General features: G+C 40.2%; 1 protein-coding gene across 1 annotated transcript in view; it reads right to left on the reverse strand.

The window, feature by feature from the left end:
- The window catches only part of THSD7B (thrombospondin type 1 domain containing 7B), a 269,315-nt gene that overhangs the window by 168,386 nt on the left and 76,747 nt on the right, over positions 1-24,182 (reverse strand). The window contains exons 6-7 of the mRNA XM_037398576.1: positions 14,652-14,807; positions 12,711-12,911 (exon numbers count right to left, since the gene is read on the reverse strand). Coding sequence (XP_037254473.1) covers positions 12,711-12,911; positions 14,652-14,807 — 357 coding nt within the window. The remainder of the gene's footprint in view (positions 1-12,710; positions 12,912-14,651; positions 14,808-24,182) is intronic.

The following is a 24,182-nucleotide window of genomic DNA, read 5'->3' on the forward strand; positions in this document are numbered from 1 at the left end:
GAGATATCTTATCCTGTTACTTGTTTAACTCTTCTAAACAAAGGCAGTACCTAATTTGAGAGAATTACAGACATGCTTCATACAGACAGGAAGGAAAACACCTAACAATGGAATTTTAAATTGTTCTCAATCTCCTCGAAGAGCTAATCTTTCTCGACTCACTAATTCACATTCACTCCAGCGCTTCACAAAAGCCACCATTTATTAAATATGAGATTCAATTCAGAGATAAACAAGTGCGATAATGTAATCTACTCTTAATAGCTCAGCTTCAAAGTTTTGGAGGAATTAGGAGTTTTCCCTTTTTATGGCTGTTCTTAGCATTATTTCTTGTCACAACGTCAGAGTTCATGTCCTATATTGAGGTCCACTGAACTTGTGTTTCCAACACCAGCCAGGATCTGTGTGAGGATCGAATCCCATCTCACAGAGTGCACTGAATTCAGTGGGAAACCTGCCAACAGGAGGACGTTAAAGAGCATTTAGGAGCTGCATCCCATGGCCATTTTCCCTCCTCTGTGACTTCTCTACCATCTCATCACACGTGCTACTCTTTCCATTACAAACACCTGACTAATCACAAACTGCTGCCTAATGGAGAGTACTGGCATTAAAATACTTAATTAGAACTAAGAGAAAGATTTACTTTAAAAACCTGACAGATCAATATGTCCCAGAGCCAATTTCAGTAGTGCAGAACTAGCGCAGAATTTCCACGTCCTGAATTCTTACTTAAAAGTTTGTCAAAACTTTTTATTTTAAGGCGGGAGCCTTCCCCCTCCAGCATCCATTAACCTCAAAACAAGTGACTAAATTGTTTTTCATCAGCTCCAGTTCATAAACAGCTTGATAAAAAGAAACTCAAGGATAAGGGTAACACTTATCTTTAATTTCCACTCAACAGCCTTCGGAACTACCGTATAAAGGTGGCTCTCACAATCATTCCTGCCCAGCACACAACGTGCAGCGCCAAAGGAATTTCAGCCACAGAAAAAGCCTTCTGTAGGGCCACCCAGCAGGAAAGGATTAAATTACATTTTAAAAAAAACAAACCTTCTTTCTTCCTCCGCTAAAAGGCTGTGGTCAGAGATCAATGTAAGAAGCTGTCTATTGAAGTTAAGATTCAAATTATTCCCTTACACAAACCTCAGGAGAAACTTGGTGCTGACCCCACAGCACAGCACACCACCAGCGCTCGAGGGCAGCTCCGTCACCTGCTCCGAGGACCAGCGAGCACGGAGACCTCAGGGCTGCAGGCTGCTCCCAGCCTTGTCTCCAGCCCTGACATATCCTCATCTCTCCTCTCCCCACACCCCAAATCCTCCTGCAGGCTGAGACAGCGGGAAGCCCCGTGCCCCACACACCGCTGGTGTTATGGACATCTCAGAGTCCTGTCTGCAGAGGCAGGTTTAGTTTATTTCTTTTCATATTCTCCCATGAAAATAAATTCCTAGATACTACCTCAGACAGAACTTAATTAGCTTATTTTGAAACTATTTGTTCTTTTGTATGTTAGATCGTATGAGTTGGATTCCAGCCCACTAAACCCCACATACACAGTAAAACAGTGTTTCTCTACCCTAATGTTTTTTATTCTCTCTTAATTAATCTCTGTTTAATTTAAAGCCTTTATACTGTTTTGACTATTTCTCATAGAAAAAAAAGTCTTGGCTAAAATAATTTTGAACGAAGAGAATTAGGCAATTTTCTTGCCATTAAGAATTTGAAAAATATCAAAGGCATTAAAAAATGTTTTCTGGCTTGTTTTAACCTGGCATCCTCAGGAAAACAGGATATACTGTTGTGCTGCTTACCCTTCTGCTGAACACCAGAAAATTTCAGAAAGGTTGTGTAAATGGTGTCCTATACATATGCTGTAATATCTGGTTAAAGATGAATGGCTTAAGGACAGTAATAATGCAAAAGGCTTTGAATTCATGTATCTCAAGGGGATATTATGGGTAGGAAACTAAAGCCTGAGGAAGTTTTGAGGTCGCAACACTGTAAAGAGGCTCTAAGGGCACCATGTCAAAACCAGGTGAAAATACCACTGATGTGAATGCTATGAATAGCCACTGGTTATTTTCAATATGTCCCTTTATATGTATCAGAACTGTCAAGGGTAGGACTAAAGCATAAAATGCCTTAGAGACTCTGCTTGGGGTGAGGAGGATAAAAAGGTCTAATAGAGCATCCTTACTTCCTATATCCCTCAAGATTGTGTGCCCAGTGCTGCGTGTTTGACAGATTTAATGCAAACATTACCAAGTCATATATAAGGAGTGAGGAAAATTTCTCAGTATGTTAAACACTTGGTTCACTAGTAGAAAAACAGTGAAATCCTTAACCGTTTTTGGAACCTGTTTAATTCCAAAAAACAGAATCCCTATGAATGGGATTAATCCTCACTGTCACATCTTCCATGTGCTCATCCTGGTAACTTCAGCATCTTCAGGTTGCAGATCCAGAATCCTGTCCTTAATAACACTTTGCAAATCAATCCTTGTAGCCTCCTTCCTCTTTTATCCACCTAAGTTAATTTTCAAACTTGTCATGTACCTACCTTTCAAACAGAGTTCAAGAAGGATCCTTGATTTTGCTCACTATCCCCCTTTGTTGAATCAGTGTTCCCTAAGAAATACAGTAACTCTCTAAAATGAAAACTAATTTGACATGTATGTGAAATTATGCTTAGTTTAAAGAAAACAGCCAAACAGGTATTTTATGCTGCATGCTCCATTTCACTGAGAAAACTGGAATTGCTATTGGCGCTTACAGGTATTTTTCTCATTTCTTACCGAAACAATGTGGGATTTTTGTCTACAAGGTAATGTGAGGGGGAAAACCAAATAAATCTATTCTAAGATTTCTTTTCCAGGCTTAAAAAATTAACTACAAATACTTTTGCAGTTATGAAATACCATATGGGAACCTTATTTCTGTCTCATAATTGAAAGACTAGAAAGCATCAGACTCAGTAAAGATTCCCTAGACATTAAAAAACAGGCTTTAAATAAATAGTTTAAATGTATATGTTTGCACTAGCCTAGTACAGAAATATTAAACCTTCTATACAGTTTCTTCCAACCTCTTGCACCAATGTAACAGACCCACAGGTCACACACACACACTATGCTCTTTAGGTAACCTTTACCACAAACTCAGATCAACTTACGTCAAACTTATTCCATAACATTTAAAACATAAAGGGCAATACACTTCTTGCCATAATAACCGACGTTTATATTTTTCTTAATGCTATAATCCCATTTCTGAAAGGGCTACCTTGAACCTTTGTTCCAAATCTACAGGTGTTTGAAGCTCAGGTTCATTTAAAAAAAAGTAAAATCAGCACCTGCTGCTCCCTTTCACTAGTGCAAGTGGGAGCTGCATCTTTGAAAATCCATCTCCTCTCTCCTGAAACAGGAGATATAGCCTTCAGATAGGGAAGATACAGCCTTTGTCCTCACCATTTTAACCACCTGAAGTCCTGAAAAACATCTTTTTGAGATGTTAGGTATCAAATAGATACAGATATGCACCAGATACTGAAATGAATCATAGTTTTGCATAAAAATTCATTTAAGGGCATTCTGCACCAACCACAGCTCACACTTAGCTCAGCTGGCACAGAAAAACATACTTTCACAGGTAGCTGTAATACCTTATATTGACAAGCCCAGGAAGGATGAGAGCTGGCTATATCCCTAATCAGCTCCGCTGGTATCTCTGTCTGCCAACTACACAGAGCTAACAGCAGCCCTGGATACCGATTACAGCTGCCTTCTGGCTGACTGACACAAATCACGCCACCAGCGTTTGAAAAGCACAGCCACAGTTCAGCTGGAAATCATGCAACATATTTGCATTCAAAGACAAAGAAAATTAATCAAAGTACGTTTGAGTTTATCCTCTAGATTCAAACTCCCAACTTTCCAGCTTTCCAGCGTTCGATATTTTAGCCTGTGCTGCAGCACAATATGCCTGCCTGTAAGACGCGGATATTTACACAAATGTAGCTACTACAAGAATTGCTTACAGACTTTTGAGTTTCCACCTTCCCTGGGTTGTGACCCATATGTTTGCTATGATCTTGAATGAGGGAAAACTATTTAAATGGCTAAGCCAAGAAAGCTCTTAGTTTTCAGCAGCTCCTAAAATTAACCTAAAGGTGATCCCTTTCTTTTGCAGACATAAGTTTCAGTAGAAGATGCAAAGACAGTCAATTCGCTCAAACTCGTAATGGTGTCTGTCCTCAAACCATCAGTGCACCAGTTCTAGAGCAGGTCACAAAGCACATTTTGTCTTGTTAAATGTTTCCAGCAGGAGACATCAAATATTTGGCATGGTACCAGCTGCTGTGTGGTAAGGCTTGATGGAGGTAACTATATCCACTCCACCTGGCTCGTAAACAGTCAGCCTGCTCAAAAAGCACATCAATCTTTATGACTACAAAAAAAAAAAAAAAAAAAGGGTCTCAAATCTATTGAGCAAACCACACACCATTCTTCAGGATTCCTGAAACACTCGTAATACTCACCAGCCTTTCTGCTACGCTGCAATATGCTCCTTCCACCACGGCTGCAAAACAAGAAGTATGGATCCTATCTAACGGCTAGAAGGCTTTGCACGTTGCCTTTTAGGATTTGTGTTTCCAACAGTCAGGAAAAAATACTGGCTTGGGATCAACAGCTCCAGTGACGGGGTATAGTGAGGTACGCTGACAAACTGAGAGGAGGAATGAGCAGCGTGGTGAGCCAGGCTGAGCCCCGTGACAGTAACTGAACCTGCAGCCCTAAAAGAGCGGGCACCTGTTTGATTTTATTGATAGTATGTGCAAGTGCGTCGAGCAACTGGATAATTTTACCATCCCCCACAAAATAATTCCAAATTCTTACAGTTGCAAAGTTGTCTCACCTCCAGTTTCCATTTACATGAATAGTCCGTAATGTGTATGTATTAAACACACCCTCCTCAGGCAAAACTCCCATTGCAAGTTCTGTCCTGCTAATGCTGACAGCACACAAATTTGACCAAAGCACTAGAAGTCTGTCCTTTTGAACCTTAACAATTTAAGAAGCCACAAGTTCCTAACCCACTGACCAAGCTATTTAACTTCTAGCTTTACACCATTCTCTTACCCGCTGCACATCACTAGAAGCACACTCTCCACCTGCCCCAGATACAGGCAGATCCGGGAAAAAAGCATCGTTGCAGAAAAACTGATTTTTGTTACTCCATGTATTAAGGTCTGATTAAAGATAGGTGCATTTCCACCCTAACTTGAAAACAAGCATTTTAATTTTACAAACAAAACTGCTTCTTTTGCTTCCAAATGTTTCAGTTTCTAAACCAAAAAATGATCACAATCTAAGCCTATAGTACTCTCACAGGAGAAATGAAATCTAGATGTACCCTTAGACATGGCGTTTTGTCATGGGACACAATGCATCAATGGAGATTTAAGTTCTTATTCTGATATGTCAGAAAGAACTTATCTACAACTTACTTTCAATAAATTGAACACAGCAAATCTTTTCTCTGAGAAATTAAACAGACTCTGCAAATTCATTCTGTATCATTAATCCATTCAAAAATGAAAAAAAATTTCAAGAATTCTCCCCCGGTAAGAACTTGGCTTTGCTGAGATTTACGTTAGCACAGAACCACTCAGAAAGCTGCTAGCTTCATGCCCTCAGCCAGGACCAACAGCAGACATCATCTCCACTTGCAGCCCCTTCCTTCTGAAGGGATCCCGTTGGGATGCTCCTGCCTCTCGTGATGCTGTGCACCCAGCGCAGTACACCTTGCAAGCTGTCTCCGCCGACACTGTTCTTAGGGACCACAGGACACACTGTGATTCAGCTGCAAGTACCGACAGGTAGCCAAGCACACCATTATTAATATTCTACCTCCAAAGAGTCTTCAGCTTCCGTAACAGCAGAGCTTCACTGTCAAGCTCTGACAGAACATAATATTGGATCTTAAAATAACACTGCTTTGATTACCTTACTTCCCTTTACTCTTCGCTTGAATTCCAACAGGATTTCAGTGTCTGCTCTGTCAATAGAGCCCTGTGAATAATGGATTTCTGTTTGGGCACTGAACCAAAAAAAAGGGGGGTGGGAAGAAGTAAAAGGAAGAAAAAACTCTATAACTCTGTTTTAAGTAGATTGCGGACAGACTGGGGGAGTATTTAGGAAAAAATAAATGTCAAGATAAGGTAAAATGTTTGTTTAATCTAAAAGGAATATTTTGGTTTTACATTAACAAGCTCTTCTAAAAATATTTTTATGTTTTAACTTTGTTTGACTTGGCCTAGTTCATCTACAGAAAAAGCAAACTAATCAAAAACTGCTAGAAGAAAACATTTTGACACTGAAATATTGTTCTACAGTTTTACAGATGGAACAGAAAATTAGGCTTAGATATATTTCAACCCAAACATGTACTTGTTCAGTGAACTTAATAACACTTAAATACAAACCCCTCTTGTCTTCTTGGCAAGTTCTAGAATGTGGCAAGTGCCATGTTGTAGATACCGACTGCCTAGAACCAAAGAGATCACACAGAAAAATGAATTCTGTTCTGCTGAAATGACTCTTGCCAGTACTGCCAGAACAGCAGCCATAGCAGCAGTATAAAGGTTTCCTGCTTGAATGCAAAAGCAGCAACAGGCCTAAAAGTTTCATGAACAGTTATTTCGTGGGCTTCTGTTTTTCACCATCACCTGAAAATATGCCCTGGGGTTTGGGGATTTTTTTTGGGGGGGTGGGGGGGGGTGAGGGCAGGACACGGGGCGGGAGTTACTGTTAGTACTATGGAAATAAAGGAAAAAAGAAAAAGAAAAATGAAAGTTTAACCATCTGTCATAATGCTACTGAAATGAGGACAATTGATTTTTGACTCCACACCAATTTACACTCCTGACTGCTCTTTGCTGCTGCTCGTGCAGCCTCGTGTCCGGCAGTGCCAAGGCTCCGTGAGCAGGGGCTCAGGCCACAGGTGCTGCCCCCAGCTTGGGTAACTTGCAGCCTGGAGCCAGCAGCTTATTCCACTAAGAATGCTTAAAGAAAACATCTTGCCACTGTAACAGCTACGACAGTAGGATTGCAGCATGTTTTATTTCTAAGCTACCACCTTGCCAGGTTGTCTGTAGCAGGGTGGTTCGCCCCTTCCAGCTGGGAGTCCCAGGACCTACCAGACATTATTAATTTATCAGATATGTCTGGGAATATCATGCACAGAACCCTCCAAAGTGTCTGGGGCCACCTAGGTTGAGGCAGAAGCTGCTGAATAAGGTGGCTTTGGGACAGGTCCCAGGAACAGCCGTTCCAGTGCTACAGGAGAAGAGAGACAGCGATGTTCTGGGCATCGCTGGACTCTGCTCCTCTGGGTCCGGCACCTCCATCTCCCTATCACTGCATGAACTGTGCATAAATAAAGAACCAATGGGTTATTCAGCACTGTTACAAATATTGTCCTCAAAACAGAAGACAACCCCGGAATTTTAACTCCCACAACAGAGAAACCCTGTACCCAAGCCGATTTCTCAGCAGCTTTTGAGCTGTGATTCGATTTGTTAAATCAGGAGTAAAACAACCTGAATCCAGCAAAAGCACACGACCTTTGCATTAAACCTTGTTGCCAATCTGGTACTTTCCGATTAAAACAATGAAGCCTTTGGGTGTAAATTATTTCATATTTTTGATTACGTAGACACTATGCTGTTCACTATCACAGAGAAATTTTCTTTGTTACTAATAGTTCTTCTGGTAGAAATCACAACAAGCAGAAGCGTATTAATAAATGATGACATAGGAATTACAACAAAATAGACTGACGACTTGTGAGTATGATTCTGAATAACATTTCACAATCTATTCAAAAGCATTGCTAATAGGTGAGATTTAGTTTACAGTATTGTCAGAAACATTTATAAAATGCTTGAAGAAATGAATTGTTCCTTTTATGAGTCATACTTGTTATTTCATAAATTTATTGTTGTAGTCCCTTTTATGTATGTTTTCAGGTTGTACCACTCACCATAACAACTGCTCTGTTCACAAGCTACGTGACTATAACGTGCATTTCTAAAAACCACAGTTTAGTTCAGCATTTGTCTTGTTTCAATCTATTTTTCTGTTATTCATACAGCCTAAAATAGATGTGGGAAATAACAATAAAAAGGCTTTCCAAATTCCTCCATCAGACTGAACCCAACAACATTTATATGTTAAATCCAGTCGTATTTCTTAGCACTTAAAATCAAAAGACTGGGAAGCTACCCATGGAGGCACACCAGCTTCTGCCTGGACTGAACTTTTACCTCCTGACCCTGGGGGCAAATCCTGCTCTCTCATGTTACCAGCAGTTTTCTGCACGCTACTACAACATCGAATTCCCTTTGTCTCCCCATACTGGAAGTGCTTGTACCTATTCACAAAGATGTAAGAAGCAGAGAACAAGACGACTGTTTTGGTCCTTGTCTTCAAAAAATGAAACACAATATGTTTTGGCTACTGTCCAGTTGCATTTTAAAATGAGAAAGTTTTGACTGTGTTCATGGGTTTGTATCTACTGAGCAGTTAACATTTAAGGAGAGCAAGTGAAGTGGAAAGTTTTCAGAGAGTTATTTTCATATGGTCAATGCACAATAATGTTTGTCGGTTCTAATTAAGAGCACCCAAAATCAAATATCAAATACTTGCAACTATCTGATCGAGAATACATTACAAACAGGAGATATTCAATTCCTTGTTGAACAATCTATAACAACAACTCTGAGAAAAATCACAAATAATTCTTGGGTTGCCTGTGATTATAAAAAAAAAAAAAAAAGAGTTTTTAAATAAATCTTTTGATCTGAATTATAGATCCATGTACTCAATGATACACTTACACAATTCAAATTTTAGTATCGACATCCATTTTCCTGTACTATTCTTTTGGCTTCACAGACTTCCCCAAAAGTATCCGTTGTCCTTCACTAACTAAATAAAAAACACTTTGCTGAAAAATTTTGCTTGGAAGAAGCGTGCAATAGACATCTTTTCCCATTCTGTGCATTACTTCCTTTCATTTCTACACATTATTTAATTTCATTTGATTTATTACACTACTGTCCTCCAATGCTACAGAAGAGGTGCGCTCAGGGGATGTGGACCAGACACTAAGAGTTTCTCACAAGCATCATATACATGTTCAATAACTTATTAATGGCGATTAGAGACATTATGAGGTGGGAGCAGACACACATCTAACAATGAGAAAGTATTGAGGTGATTACAGTCTTTGCATTCATCCTCATCTATACTAACTACTGCAAATCAAAAACTCCAGACTCCAGCTACTCCATGAATAAACGCTGTATCTAGTACGTGCCCTGTGGAGGCCCCTCCATTACGGACCCCCTACATTAACCTATCCAAGAAACAAAAAAAGTAATTTCCGTACCTCTAGACTGAGCGGAAGAGTGCTACATCCCTGAAACCCATACAAGCCCTTACAGAGCGATACTGCTTTGGCAGGGAAATCTTCAGAGGAAGCCTGCAAACCAGGGTGGCTCCCAAGCTCGAGCTGCAGCTCAGGCCAGCAGCACCTCATCTAACTGGGTCATCCTGGGTCAGTACCACAGGATCTCACCAGGAAGGATGGCTTCTCTCCAACGGGAAGAGGGGATGCCGCGAGGGGCTCCGAAGGTGAGGTTTCAGTGGCAGAAGGAGGTTAGTTAGCCACTGCTGCCTGCTCACCTCCCAGACAGGTTCCTCCCAACCCTCTCTCACAGCATGGGCTGGCACCACGAGCGTGCAAGGGACGTGGCATGGGAGAAGGACATTGGGGTGACCAGAATGGGGACAGAGAAGGATTATGCCTCGTCAGCTTCACGCGCTGTCTATCAGCATGTATCAGAGCCAAAGATGTGCCTCCAAGCTCCACCTTGCTGGAGAGAAGTTTAGGCCAGCAGGGTCCCAACAGGCTCTGCCAGCAGCAGCAAAGTCCTCTGCCGTGGGAGAGGCGGCTGAAAAACACAGCCAGTTCCCTCCCACCACAGTCGATGTCATTAAAGCTCATTTTTGGCAAGTGAAAAACCAGTCTCCTCATGAAAAAGGCCTCAGGTCTCTGAGCCATGACAGCGGTATGCAACAGCCCCGCGTCACACAGCAGAGCACGGGCTAGAGACGGGCACGGCTTCGGCCACACTGTTGGGGGGAGGGAAAGGAGACAGGCAAAGGCAAGAGGCAGTGAGCAGTGAGGCTCTCCTGCAGGATGCCTGACACAAACACGACTGAGACCAGCTCCTTCTAACTTCCAAAGAGAAGTGAACTGACACACTGCAAGAAGAGGAGAGCATCATGCCAGAGAGTCTAGCATTTATATGAAAATGAAGACGTTTGCAGGCAGGAGTACACAGAAGACCTGAAGTACCCTGATCAACATACTCCAGGACCAAATGAATTGTTCTTAAGATGGTGATACATTGGATTTTGTCATTTAATGGGGTCCAAAAAAATGTACTTTTTTATCCCTTTAGGCATTCGGTGGGAATACTGAGCAACAATGCCAGGCATGGATGACAGAATGACTGGATAAATGACTGGATTTTAGGATATAGAGCTGAGTTCTACAGAAGATGCTTAAGTAAATGAAAATACCAGCAGATAATGCAGCTACCCTAAATGCTTTCAGCAGGGCAGTTACTCGCACAGAATTCTGAACTTCTGTATAATGCTAAGCATTAGCATAGGCCTTATGCTATTTTACCTGTAATTGCTATGTCTCGCAGTTTCCCACAACTCCCTTCTGGCTTCCCACTACCAACTAACCAACTATTCCAGGTAAAACACTTTATGCAACTCTGCCACTTACTCCAGCTTTTATCCAAGAAAACAGACCACTTATTGCAATGAGAATCTAGTTAAAAGAACATTACAGAAGGAAAAAAAGGTTATAAACAAAGCAACTAGAATTACTAGATTGACAGAAGAAACAAATTGTTGTGGGGTTTTTTTTTCCAACTTCTACTTTAAGGACTCTGCCAGTCTTATCCTACTGGATCGAAAATTCAGAAAAGCTTAGAAGCATTATTAACCAGTGCTTCTAATTTGCCTAGTGATCCACGTATTTCCTTGGGAAACCCTCTCAATTAGAGCTGGACAACAATCACATCTAGTGACAATGTTTCCTCAGGGTGGCAGGGTGGGATGAATGTCCCAACATTATTATTTTTTTGTTACTAGAACATGTACAGAGTAGTTGACATTAAAAGGGTACTGTCAGCCTTCCAATAACTTGCTGAACAATAAGTGAAGAAGAGACACTTCAAAGGCATAAAGGCATGGTTTCTTAAGGATCATAGCCACAGAGAACAGTCTGATGAGAGATCAATGAGCATCTGCCACGTTACATGCTTTCCTTCCAAGTCACAAGCTGGTGCATAAAAATGGCTGTTGGCACAGTTTTAACAGTGTGAAGTACACGGTGCTCCTTAGCAATACGAGACACCATCTGCACACAGCACTGCAGGACCGGACCTACAGTTATGATCACATAACTGTATGTTATACATATGATCACATAAGAGACCACTTCGACAAAATTCAGAGATCATTCTTTGCTCCCTTCTGTATTCTGGCTATATCATCTTATAACAGCTGAAGATGATTTTTTTTGTCCCAATTTTCACAAACTTACAAGAAAACCACATAGATTTAAATGTGTTTCAGGAGAATCTGTGCTCTTCAGACAATGCAGCCATCAATTCATTCTGCCAGATTCTAATGGCTCATAAATGACACATTGGTTTTAACTACTTGCCAATTAACCCCTCTTGTTATCAACTTGAAATTGTTTCCTGCGATCAGCCTCGGCACCATGTAAAAGAATTCTTCGTTTCAGCTATAATACCAGGCTCTAAAGTTCCACAACTTCACCACTTTTGAGATGCTAGCACAGTTTCACTGTGACTAAGGACCACAAGTGTGCTCTGTGTAGCTGAATCTAAAGATCTGACAACACTGACCTTATCAAGAAATGAAACTTTTGGCTGAGGTTCAAACCATGCACCAGAAACAAGCTCTTGCTGGTTGTTTGTAAACGTCATATAAAAATATACTTATTCATTATTAACAGCTTGTAAACTAGAACACACTGCAGGTCTCAAACTGCAGCCAAGTAAAGTAGTACTTAGTACGATCATTTCATTTACATCTAATTCTTGTATTAATTATGGCAGCACTACTGAGCATTCCTTTTCATGATTGCAAGAGATAAACACTCAGACCGCAAGCTAAAACCTGAGGACAGAAGAAATGCTAGGGGTCAGATTAATTTTGTGAATGCCCATAGTGCTGCTGGCCTTAGCAACAGCCCTACTTTAGTACAGGGTGTGCAAACAAAAAAGGATTCTAGGGAGCATGAGGCCACTGGTATCCCACTTTTGTCACGATAAGGCCAGCAGTGACAACACATGACCTGCACTAGTAAGCCATCTCCTTTAGGATAAAACAGAATAGAAGGGTCCAAGCAAAATCCCAGTAACAGAAGCACTAGGCTTTCATGAGCACCACAGTCAACTCAAAAAATCTGAAAGTTTCATAAAAATTATGTAAAGAGCTATTGTAAATAACTGCAATTGCTCCGCAGCAGAATGCCGTTTTAGAAGGAGGCACGAAAAACCATGGGGCTTTTCAGACTAAAGCATTACGCACCTTTCTTGTTCTTGCATACAGCCTTCAGGATGCGGTTTCCAGGTCCACATTTTCCATGGTCAGTCACACATATTCCTTCTGAAACAATCCACTCGTAACACACTGGGTCTTCATCACAAGGAATAGATTCAACTAAGTGCGGACAACCTGCCAGGGTGCCTACCGGATCCACGATCACTTGCCTATGTCTCATTCTAAACCCTGGAAAAAGAGAAACTGAATTAACCGAACAACAGCAAAAAAAATATTTATACCAATAATCTAGTAGCCAGAGGACTATACAGGGCATCTGGAACCAGGGGCTAAAAGATAAACAAGAGCACAACACTTACAAACTGAATTGTCTGGGACAGCACTTGGCTGGACTGGACAGACTTCTGCACGCAAAGACAGCCTGGGCATGCAAAATTGAATTGCATGTAAAGAATTCCAACAACCCATATTTTTCACATTTCTTTTTCCCTTTTCATCAACAATGAACAGAAATACACATGTCCAAATATAGGAATTTGCCACTGATGCATATATTAATGTAATGACAACATTAAGATAAAGAAAGAAACAGTTAAGGAATTGAAGATATAAAGGACATCTATATTCTGCCTGGGAATTCACTAATGAAAAGACTTGTTTTGCGACACAGCAGAGCAGTTTACTAAGAAATTAGTATTCTGCTTTATAAAGGTGTAAGGATTTCTGATACATAATGCATATCAGACCTCTGTGAAATGACACCCTATTAAATTGGAAGATTCAAATGTAAAGTAGAAGAAAAAGGTTACAGAAGTAATGAAAGAATTGATTACATAATCTACCTCCTTCTGAATAAAACCAAACGACATGTTGCTATATAAAATGCAGAACTATTACGCAAGTATCTTTCAGCATGATTTGTTATCTAAATGACACAGAATTCTAAGAAAGGCAGGGGAAAAATAATGGTGGCCTTTCCTACACCAGTCTCAGAGAAAGGACAAATATACAGCATTAGTGATAGCCACATGGAAATGCTTTGGCCATGAAACAGGAAAGACAATGAAAAATAAAACATCCCAGAGAATGTAACAGACCAAACTCCCACCATTCTCAAACAAGCAAAAAGAGAGAATTCAAAATAATTTAAAAATTAAGTGGATTTGCAAATCTTTATATTTAAGCATATATCTTTTATTATTTGTGTTTTAATTTGAAAAATTCTGACCAGCTCCATTCACTCTAAGAAATTACGCTGTCTTCAGAAAAGTGTAGTTTCCAAACAGTAATACTCATTCCCTGCAAGGACCTTTTCAACCTGGACCCTCAGGAAAGGCTCTGCAATGAATCCCAGCGTTGCAGCAACGAACATGTACACCGGTCAGTTAAGACCCAGGGAGGTTAAATTACATTTGCATACTCTTCTTCCAGGTATTTAAACCAAACCAATTTAAAGCAAACCCAGATCAATGAGAACAACCTCTTGGGTCAGTCTAACTCCAAGACAGCAGGGCTGTGGGATACACCTCTGTCCTGACGCCTGCTAACCTCATGCAGGCGTTGTCCCGGAATCCCAGCATTGTCCCTGAATCCTGGCATGCAGCAGGACTTCCAAGGGGGGATCAGATGGGACAGCTTGGCACTGTGGAGGTCTGCAGCTGCTATCCCAAGAAATCCTCCTTTTTTACAAGTTCAGTGCAGGATAAAAGATCTGAATCAGGCTGAAATTTTTTTATTTTTTTTTTTCCCCTCCCAAGAATAACTGCAAAAAGCTTTTAAAGGTCATATTCCACTCCTTGCACGCACATCTAAGAGCTTCATCCTAGGTTAGATTAATTTTAAAGAAAAATACATTAAGCTCCCAATGTAGAATTTGACACCACTGCTTTTGCAATCTTATCATAATATTCCATTACTTGCTTTAGATCCCCCCGTGCTACAAAAGCGGTATGTACGAGCAGCCATTACCTCTTCCTCCATGGTGGTCCTGGCAGTTCTCCTGAAGGCAGGGACCCCACGCCGACCAGGCTGACACCGCGCACTCAGAGGGACATGGCAGGTTGCACAGCTGGGAGGCGGCGGGAGGGGGATCCAAGCACAACTTTCCATCAACTGGCCTAGTAACTAAGAGGGGAAAAAACAGAAAGACAAAAAAGAAAAGCAGGGCTGTGACTTGGCCCTGCCCAACACACAGAAATCCGGAGTTCACTGCTGGCCTTAGTGTTCCAGAGTGCACCAAAATCCAGTGCTTTCTTAGGGTCCTATCTCCCAGAGCAAAAAGTTAATCCTGCATTCAGCAAAGCACTAAAAGTTTTATCTAAACCACCCATACTGAGCAGGCCAATTAAGACTATGCTTAATCAAGAATGTGTGCTTTAAAACTAAATTCAAAGCTGATTTTCTACAATGCTGGAGCAACGAACTGGAATCTAATCCCTATGTCTACGGCTAAGCAGACCTCTTTACACTGTACTGAAGCGAAAGGCATGCAAGAAGGAAACCCAAAAAACTCACAGTGCAATTGGGAGCCAGGCAAAGGCAGGTGACAAAAGCCTGAGCAGGAGGGAATGTCCCCATACCCATCCACCTCGGGCGCTGCCACCTCTAGCCTACAGATGCAGGGTCCCGATCTCTGGATTTTCTTCATCTGCTTTCAATAAAAACTGAGCAGAGCTCAGAGCCCTCTGCTTCTTCTAGACAGGCATAAGCAGAAAGCATCCTTCTTCCCGTGAGGAGGCGAGGCATTTCCTTGAGATGCTTGCACCCAAGGCAGGCACCGATCTCCAGACCTCTTCAGGCAAGAGGTGTGTGGACCCCAAACTCCACCAGTATAGTTCCGTGGATACCGACAATAAATTTTGAAAACCGATTCCCTTTGTATTTTCATTTATCATAAGAGATTTCTAGTTTCAATTAACTTCTCTCGCCTTTTTATTCAGGGCACAAGGAGGAAGAAAAGAAGGGGAAAGACTATCTTCTGAGTCATTATATGGTATTGCATTTTAATTACATTATGGCCTGAGTTTGGCTGTCTCTTTAGATAAATGAATATCAAAGCAGTCTTTCAAAACGCAAAGGCTTGTTTGAGTTTACTCTGTCACGGTATTACCAAGAGTTCATTGATTTTTATATTACTGAGTTTGCTTTATCCTCATTTTTATTTTTAATGTCTTATTTTTCTTCGCTTCCATGCACAGAATTTACGTGACAAAAATTTATGTAAATACACCCAATATATGAGTAAACTTTTCTTTTTCTGATATTTTACTGTTTTCTTTAAAATTAATCATTTGAAGAAGAACACAACTTTTTTTTCTGTTTTTTTTTTTTTTTTTAATAAAAGTCTTTGGTGCTCATAATCCCAATAAATTTTGATTTTCACATCCTGAAGCTGAGACTTCAGACCAATATCAGTGCTTATGATTCCAGCTCATCAGAATAACAGGATTAAACAACAGATGTGATTTAATTCTAAGCTGGAAGATAATACGTTAGTAAAAAAAGACCATTTTCTGAACGATTTCTGAGACACTGCAAGGCCTTTGACATGTTCATTTTGAGATTACAAGGTGGCACAAATCCAATTCACCTGAATGCTAACATAAACAGACCTTTTCTAGAGACCTTGCGAGTGAAGTGACAGACAGAATGAGATAAATATTAAGAGTTTTAAGGATAAGAGTATTTATTTTACCAAGAAGCCTCATGCATGGCTTAACCTGCCTTTTGGCATCAAGCTTTGCAAAACTGTATCATTTTTTACGTGAAAGGAAATAAAATTGAGTGCAGGTGGTCAACCCAAAGAATACAGACCAGTCCTGCTCTGCTGTAACTCAAGCTGCCATCGTTGGCAATAATCTAATAATCGTGAGGAGGAAAGAGCTGTTTCTATATTGCAATTTAACTATTTAAATGTAGAAGCCGCTAGATAAAGCAGGTTGGTTCTCCTGCCTTGAAAACTAACCAGCTACAATTTGTGTTTTGAATTCACTTTGGATAAAAGAGAAACAAGAAAAATGGATTACAGAAAGTTACAGACTCATGGAAGACTCCTTCCCATTCTGCAGGGAATCCCTGCCTTCCTCTCCCTGCCAGCCACCCTCCTGCTTCTCTTCTTTTCTTGGGCTGATGCCCTATTTAATTCTAGCACTGGGAGCTCTTTTCCCAGGACCAGCATCCTACTTGTCACTGGAATAAGACTGCTTGTTTACTTTCTTCCTTAGGCAATTCCATATATTCTATAAAATGTAAACCAGAAAATACAGACTACTCTAACCAAATATCCAAATATATTCTAGGTCTATGCCAGCTTATACTCACTCTACGTCACTACTATCTTCCAGTGCAAGTCTTCAGGAATAAGATAAGAACAAAAAGAAACAAACTGCATTAATAAATGCATATAAAATATCATCCTTTTCCAAAACCAGGCAGGTACAGAGCACCACAATTTCCAGCACGACAGCCAGACTGACTAGATGGACCACTGGGGTCCTCTGTAAGACAGTTTTATCCCTTCTTCAGCCATTTGATTGACACCTGTGATTTCCATCGGTTTTATTTAAAAGCCTGATGTGATTTTACATTGCTATTCTTTCATACTCCATTTTTCTGCTTTTTTTTTTTTCTTTTAATGAACTACAAAGTGTTTTTTTTCTGTGAGCCTTTTATATGACAAATTTCTCACGCACTGCAGCCTCCAAAAAGGCACAGATAGCCTGGCTGGGGATGTCTTGTTCAGGAAAAACCATTACGTTATGCCTACATTAAATGAACACAACTGCTAGGACTGTCTTTATATACCAGACAGTCTTCTGATTTCGCCCAATAATTGACTCTGTAATGGCATTTTCCTACATTCATACAGAAAAAGTATTTTTTGTGTGATTATTTTCCTTGGAAGAATATTAGCCACTTTTTTGGGGGAAGGGAAGAGGCAGAAGCAGGGAAGAGTGGGAGGGGAAGGCAATATCTCTGATTCAAGTAGCAGCTTATTTATTATGCTTGTTCGTACCTTTTAAAATCTCGTGTTCTTCCCACTCTATAGAACAAACTTGCAAAAGCAATCAAGTACTAATCTGGGAGCCTCTGAAACATTGCACATTTCTATAGCTGTTATATTGAATCTATCCTTTATAAACGCAGCTACAGCTGTTCCCAGCATCAGTGGCTGCCTCAAGTTTGAATTTTACTATTTGCTGTTATTTTTGGGTTATTGCTACCAGCAGGAGATAATAAATTGGGTTCTAAAGTATCTTGTTTCCCTATATATTTTTACTGAGGTAGTGATTTGGAGGAAGAGTGGAAGAGGAAATCAGCTCTGATACGATTATTTCCATAATGTAATTTTAAGCCAACAGATAAATTATCTGTGAATATAGTCATGTGGACACATACTTGCAAGCATACATACCAACACTATGTTAAAAAGCAATGATAACCAGACAGAGGGAGGAATGTATAGGACAGCATTTTGACTGCAGTGATTCCTTTCAAATTTAGTTTTTCCAACTCCTCAGGAGGTAAATAACACTTTTTTTCCTGGACCTTAACTTCACTCCTTTTTACAATGAAAAAACAAGTATTTCTGATATTAACACCTAAATGAGACATTTCTAAATATCACTAACGTATCTGGAATATATGCAAAGAATATCAGGGCTGTCTCTTACATACTGGTGCAGCCATATTTTAGCTAGTATTCAGTTCTCAAGGCAATAAATCCAGATGTTTGCCATATCTTTCGGGACAACTAAGCCAAATTAACGATTGCCAGGGTACAAGAAAGGGACAGCACATTTTTGTGAAAATTCTTACTGCCTTTGCCAGGCTTGTAAACCAAAGACACTCGGATCAATAAAAAGGGAAATTACTTGAGAAAATCACAAAGGAATGAGCTGCGTTATAAAAACACCTACATGTGTAAAACATAACAGGAATAAACCCAGCACAACAATTGTAACTAATTTCCCTAACCTGAAAGACTTGTTTTTGTAGCAAAACCAAAGGATTAGACAAAGGAGAAGCAGTGAATGTAATTTAACTAGGCTGGAAACGGCGCCAATCCTAGTCTGGTGCATCCCTCCATTAAAAAGCCTAACGCACCCCGTGCCTGATGGAAAGGGCTCCTTTATGCTTTTGAGAAGAATCAATTAGTTTTGAAGCCACAAGGCACAAAGTTGAAGTCCTATTTTCAATTAAAATCTATTTAATAGACAAGAAACAAAGTATGAATAGAAGGCTAATCACAGCATGAAAGAGGGTTAATAGCGGATTGCCAAGAGCAACAACGGTTTAATGTATTTCAGAACAATAAAGATCCTTGCAATTTTATTAAAGTGACACAGACTATTAGCACTCCATGGAATAAAAAGTTTCCCTGTGTCCATGCCCTCTGCTGTACAATAGGATCCTGATCCCAGCTGGGATAGCGTGTTGTTTTGCTACAGCAGAATTTGTAGAGATTATCAACAGAAACTGCAGATCTGGCAAAAATTCAGAGTGGACATGGGGCTTCCCACCAGCAGCCATGTGACTGAGCAGACCAGAGGTGACAAGTCAATAAGAGTGTCCAGGAAAAACAGTGCAGGCAACAGGGACACTGGGATGCCAGGGAAGGCAGTGATGGGAAAAAGGGATTCTCCAGGATGTTTGAGCCTTGCTGGCTGTTATCTGGAAAAGGCCACCAGATGCTGGAAATCACGGGGACAGACTGCCAGAGAGGGTGAGAGAAGCCGCAAGGAAAACAGGGGAGAATACCCAACGGTGAGCATATACTTCATGAAAGCTTCATAAAAGCGTGAATGTTGCCCATCGCTAAGTGCAGCATCAATTCAACAAGGAGGAGCACCGAGGAGCAGAAATCTGTTCTGTGAATGGTGCATCACCTCAGGGGTCCCGGTACCGCAGGAAAAGCACCGCTATGGATGTATCTATGATACCAGGACACGGTACAGGTGGCCCACAGCTAAGCTAGTGACATGCCAAGCTAGTCTGCTCACCGCAGGGCCAGGCCAGCCCGGACCCCAAAATCAGTAGGGCTGCTCCGTGCAGACCTGGCACAAGCTCACAAGCTTGATTCATCTCCAATGTCTTGTGTTCCAGGACCAGCCCAGCCGCCACCGCCTTCGCCCTCCCTCCCCAGTGTCCCAGTTTGTGGTGTAGCCTCACATACAAATCCTTTTATTTTTTCATCTCACTCAACATCACTGTTTGAACGCAGTGCGGCTCCCCATCCTCATAACAACAACAGGACAAAATTACTCAGAACAAACCGTCACTGTTTTGAATAAAAATAATCCAGTTCCAGTGGCAAAAAATAATGACAAAAATACAAATGCAATTAAAATCTTAGCTTTCAAAGATAAAACCCTGAACTAAAACCTAGTGCCTCATATAAACTGACTGGGCAGCCTATTATTTGCTGCATACAAAAGCCAGCTATCTAAATAAAAGTATTTATAAAGGGATAAATATTTCATGGTCATATCAAATAGCTTGTTGACAAAAAAAAGGCATATTCTTTAGAAGGCACCTTTTAGAAGGCACATTTCTCTCACTGTCAAAGTCTTTTTATACATTATTCTCTTCATTTTACTTTAATTAGTTTCTAGACATGAAAGAACTGAAAATACTACACCTCTAAAAGACATTAGGGAAAATGTTTTTTTCCCTAATGGATTGAAAGTAAAATTTTTGAAATACACATTTAAACACTACTGTCAAGCACCACAACGATCTGAATAAAATCATTTCCTCTCTCGCTTCTAAAGGGTTTCCCCCGAAGAAGCCAGCTGTTACATATTTATTTTTCCATTATGTGAGTTGTATCTCCTAAATTCTGCTCAGCATTTGGTGAGCTTACAGATCAATAACTCGGCATCCCAGCAATATAAATCTGATGCAGATTTGCCTGAATATATTTTACACTTCAGAGGTATATTTCTCATCTTTTCAAGCCAGTTTGGTCAGCCCAAGGATAAATAACTACTTTGGGATGAGATGGATCCCGGGGGGTGGGGGTGGGGGGGGTTTCTTCCACCTGAGGATGTGGTTTCTGTGATTCCAGACAACTAAGCTCCAGGCTGGGTGCTCCTGTTGCTGTACCACGAGCCAGTCGAACAAAGTTGGGGTTTTTTTCACACCACTGCTGACCATCAGTTCTCTGGCCCCTATGGTTCTAGTCAAGTTTTCTCATTACTCATATATTCCCTTCCAATTTCATAAACCAGACAAGGACAACCTGATTTAACCATCAAAAATCCCTAGATTCTAATTTCTGTAGAGTAAATCAATCTCCTTCCTGCAGCTTTACCAGCATAAATCTGGGGGTGGGGGTGGGGTGGGGCGGAGGGGAATACCAAACAGCGTGCATTTAATACAGGGCTGGTACTCCACACAGGGTCCATACTCATTCCTACAGTGCGTATCCCACACCAAGTCGTACAAGCAGCTTATCTCCATCAACACAAGGGTTTGGGGCAATAAATATGCAGGGTGGGAACAGCCATAAGTGATAACCACCTGCACAAGCAACTTACTGTTTCCAAGGAGTCTGACTCGGTGGCTCACAAGCCAGCCAGCATCCAAGGGGGGGTGGCACATTCCAACAGGACTCTTCGCTGCTATTTTTCTCTTCCCGAAACGACTTCCATCGTTTATTGAACAGATGCCGCATGTACCAATTTGAAACACTAATCCCCCAGAAGACACGCATTGTAAGATCATGATTCAGAGCAGAACAAAGAACTTGCAGGGGAAAAAACGCGTCACCTTCCTTAGGAAACGGAGCGTACAGAGCGAAGAAGGCAAAAATGTGCATTTTAGAGCTAAAGAAGACAACGGGGCAGAAAGAAAGGGATGAGAATAAATACAGAATAATTCAAGATATGATTGAAAGGAGTCCTCAAATTCTTCTCTGTGCAATTCTAAACAGACACTAATTTCTGGAAAGTAAAACATGGTGCCAAAACACCTGCTCTCTGGGAATTAAGGATAATCTGAAAAGTTCACGCATCAGATAAGACAGGATTAAACATTTTTGTCTATCGGAACCAGGGAGAAAGCTCACTGTTTTGTGGAATGCAAGAAAGGATAAAGGCTATAAAACTATCATTTTGAGACTCACATAAAAAGGACTTAAATGAAAGTGCAAGGAAACAATTTGACTTTACTGACAGAATCCCCAAATGGTCTGAAAGTGGCTTGTAAGACAAAAAAATACATCAGGGAACACACACGGGTATGGAACAGAAAGTAACGATTAGACCTGAAAAGGTACTTGAGTATTTACTAAGTCTTGAACTGTAAACAGACTAAAGGACTTCTTGCTGCTACAGCTGGTGACGCACAAGTTTACAAAAAAAATCTTACGTAACATTAAGCAGATGGATCACATCCTATAAATAAAGCAAAAATAGGTATATGCTGGTGAACTGCAATGAAGTAAGTTGAGAAATTATGTCTACCAACAGGTGAGGGTTGAGTATCTCTCAGAGGAAAGAGGGGTAGAAAAGTAATAAAGACTTCTGTGAGAAATAGTTTTGCAGGTAAACACTAAAGATTATTTAAGAATAACAAAGGCCTTTGTTAGTCTTAGAATAAGGCTATCTAAGAACAATAAATACCTCACACACCTGCTACTGAAATTCAAGATCAAATAAAAATAAATATATGAAGACAAATATAATGGAGACACTCATTAAGAAAAAAAAAAAAAAGTAAAGAAAACTTTAGAACCTTGCACAGGTATGAGAATTTAATGTGGATTTTCGGATGGGAAATAACAAAGATTAAAAAGATAGGAAACTTCAGTGATTTTCTGGTGAAACAGTAGTAACAGATACATTTTATTAGCCAAGTTTACTATGCTGGGTTAACAACAAAGAAGACTCAAGAAAGAACAGCATTTCACAAATGTCTTTTCAGTCCAGTAATTAAAACTTAAGCAGACAGGCTCAAAAAAAACATTATCAGAAAATTCTGAAGGTGAGGGCTAAATTGAATCTCATTCAAAGAAGTAAAAAAGAAAAAAAAGTCAATATATATAAGGCTCAATTTTACAAAATAATGACAGAGCAAGCAGATCCCTAGTTAGAAAGCCACAGAATATATGGAGAGAATAGCAATGCCAGTCACTAAAGACAGCAGATAACTAGTTCAGAGAAGAGAGGAGATGCTTCTGGAGAATCTTATAAAGGATGCCGTCCCCCAGACTACTGAGAAAGAGTCATAGTCTCTAGATAAATCCAAAAAGCAAAATTTAATTAGAAAACAGAAGGATACGCCCTGGCCTTCAGGAGAGAAGGTAAAAAATAAGATTAAATATAGGAATATTAAATGAGAAATAAGATTAAATATAGGAACCTCATAAGTTCATTAACTTTTTGAACATAAACACAGACACCTTTCCCAGACTCTAAGAGGAATTTTAATTCCCATATTATTGGACTGACTTACTGTGATTGAGAGGAGAGTTGTATTGCTAAATAAGGAATGAGATTTCATAAACTGATCACTGCATAATATTCTTCCATGCTTTTATCAAATGTCTTTTTTGTTGGTGAACTGGGGATTGTTAGTTAGTGTTGTTCACTCAGATTAATAAAAACTTATCATGGGAAAAATTTATTGTGGGAAAACACATCTAAGATAAGATTTTTGTGACTGTTGATTTTATAAAATGTTATATCAAATCACAGAACCCCACTTACAAAAGAGAAGAAAATGTGTCCCATGTTGGCAGTGTTTTGCTTTGAATATAAGTTGAGGATCTGCATTTCTGCTTTGTTTAAGAGTTTCCATATGAGTGAGCAGATTTACATCAAAAAAGAGGTATGAAGAAGGGTAACCACCACCATGTCTACAGTTTGTTCCACATCCAGGCACAGGCATCAGGAAGTATCCAGAGAGGAAGTGCAGATCGGAGCTGTACCATAGGTAGCTCACTTGCGTATTCTATGCTACTTTTCGTGCAAAATTTCTCTCCTTAAAAACAACATCATTTCAAACATGTAGATTTGCCGCTTGCATCTCTGGATATGAAAAGAATAATGATAAACTTGAAGTATCAGATGACCACCTCTCTGTGAAAATTAAGCATTGTAAATTCAAATGTGTAAAATTCAAGGAGACACTTAAAAAGAAAAAAACGCACGAGGATCTGTTTAAAGCTAATTACGTTCAAGTTCAGTCTAAATTAACTAAAGCCTTACCACTGTGTAGAGATGTAGATTCCTTGAACAGAACAGCTAATGGTTAAAAATAGCGCGGTCTCTTAACTTAGGTGCCTATACATTGGCTCACCTACATACACAGGAACAGACACCTGAATGACCCAACACCTTACCTATTTACTGTTTCCTGCCAGCCTTCCCCAGATGTAAGAGTCACAGAATGCAAGAATATTACAAAAAAATTCAAAGACTGGAAGACCTTCTGCTTCCAAATAACTCATCACTCATGTTGAAAGTATGGACTTCATCCTCAAGACCTAAAAAA

Source organism: Falco rusticolus, chromosome 8, assembly GCF_015220075.1.
Source record: "Falco rusticolus isolate bFalRus1 chromosome 8, bFalRus1.pri, whole genome shotgun sequence".
NCBI lineage: Eukaryota > Metazoa > Chordata > Aves > Falconiformes > Falconidae > Falco > Falco rusticolus.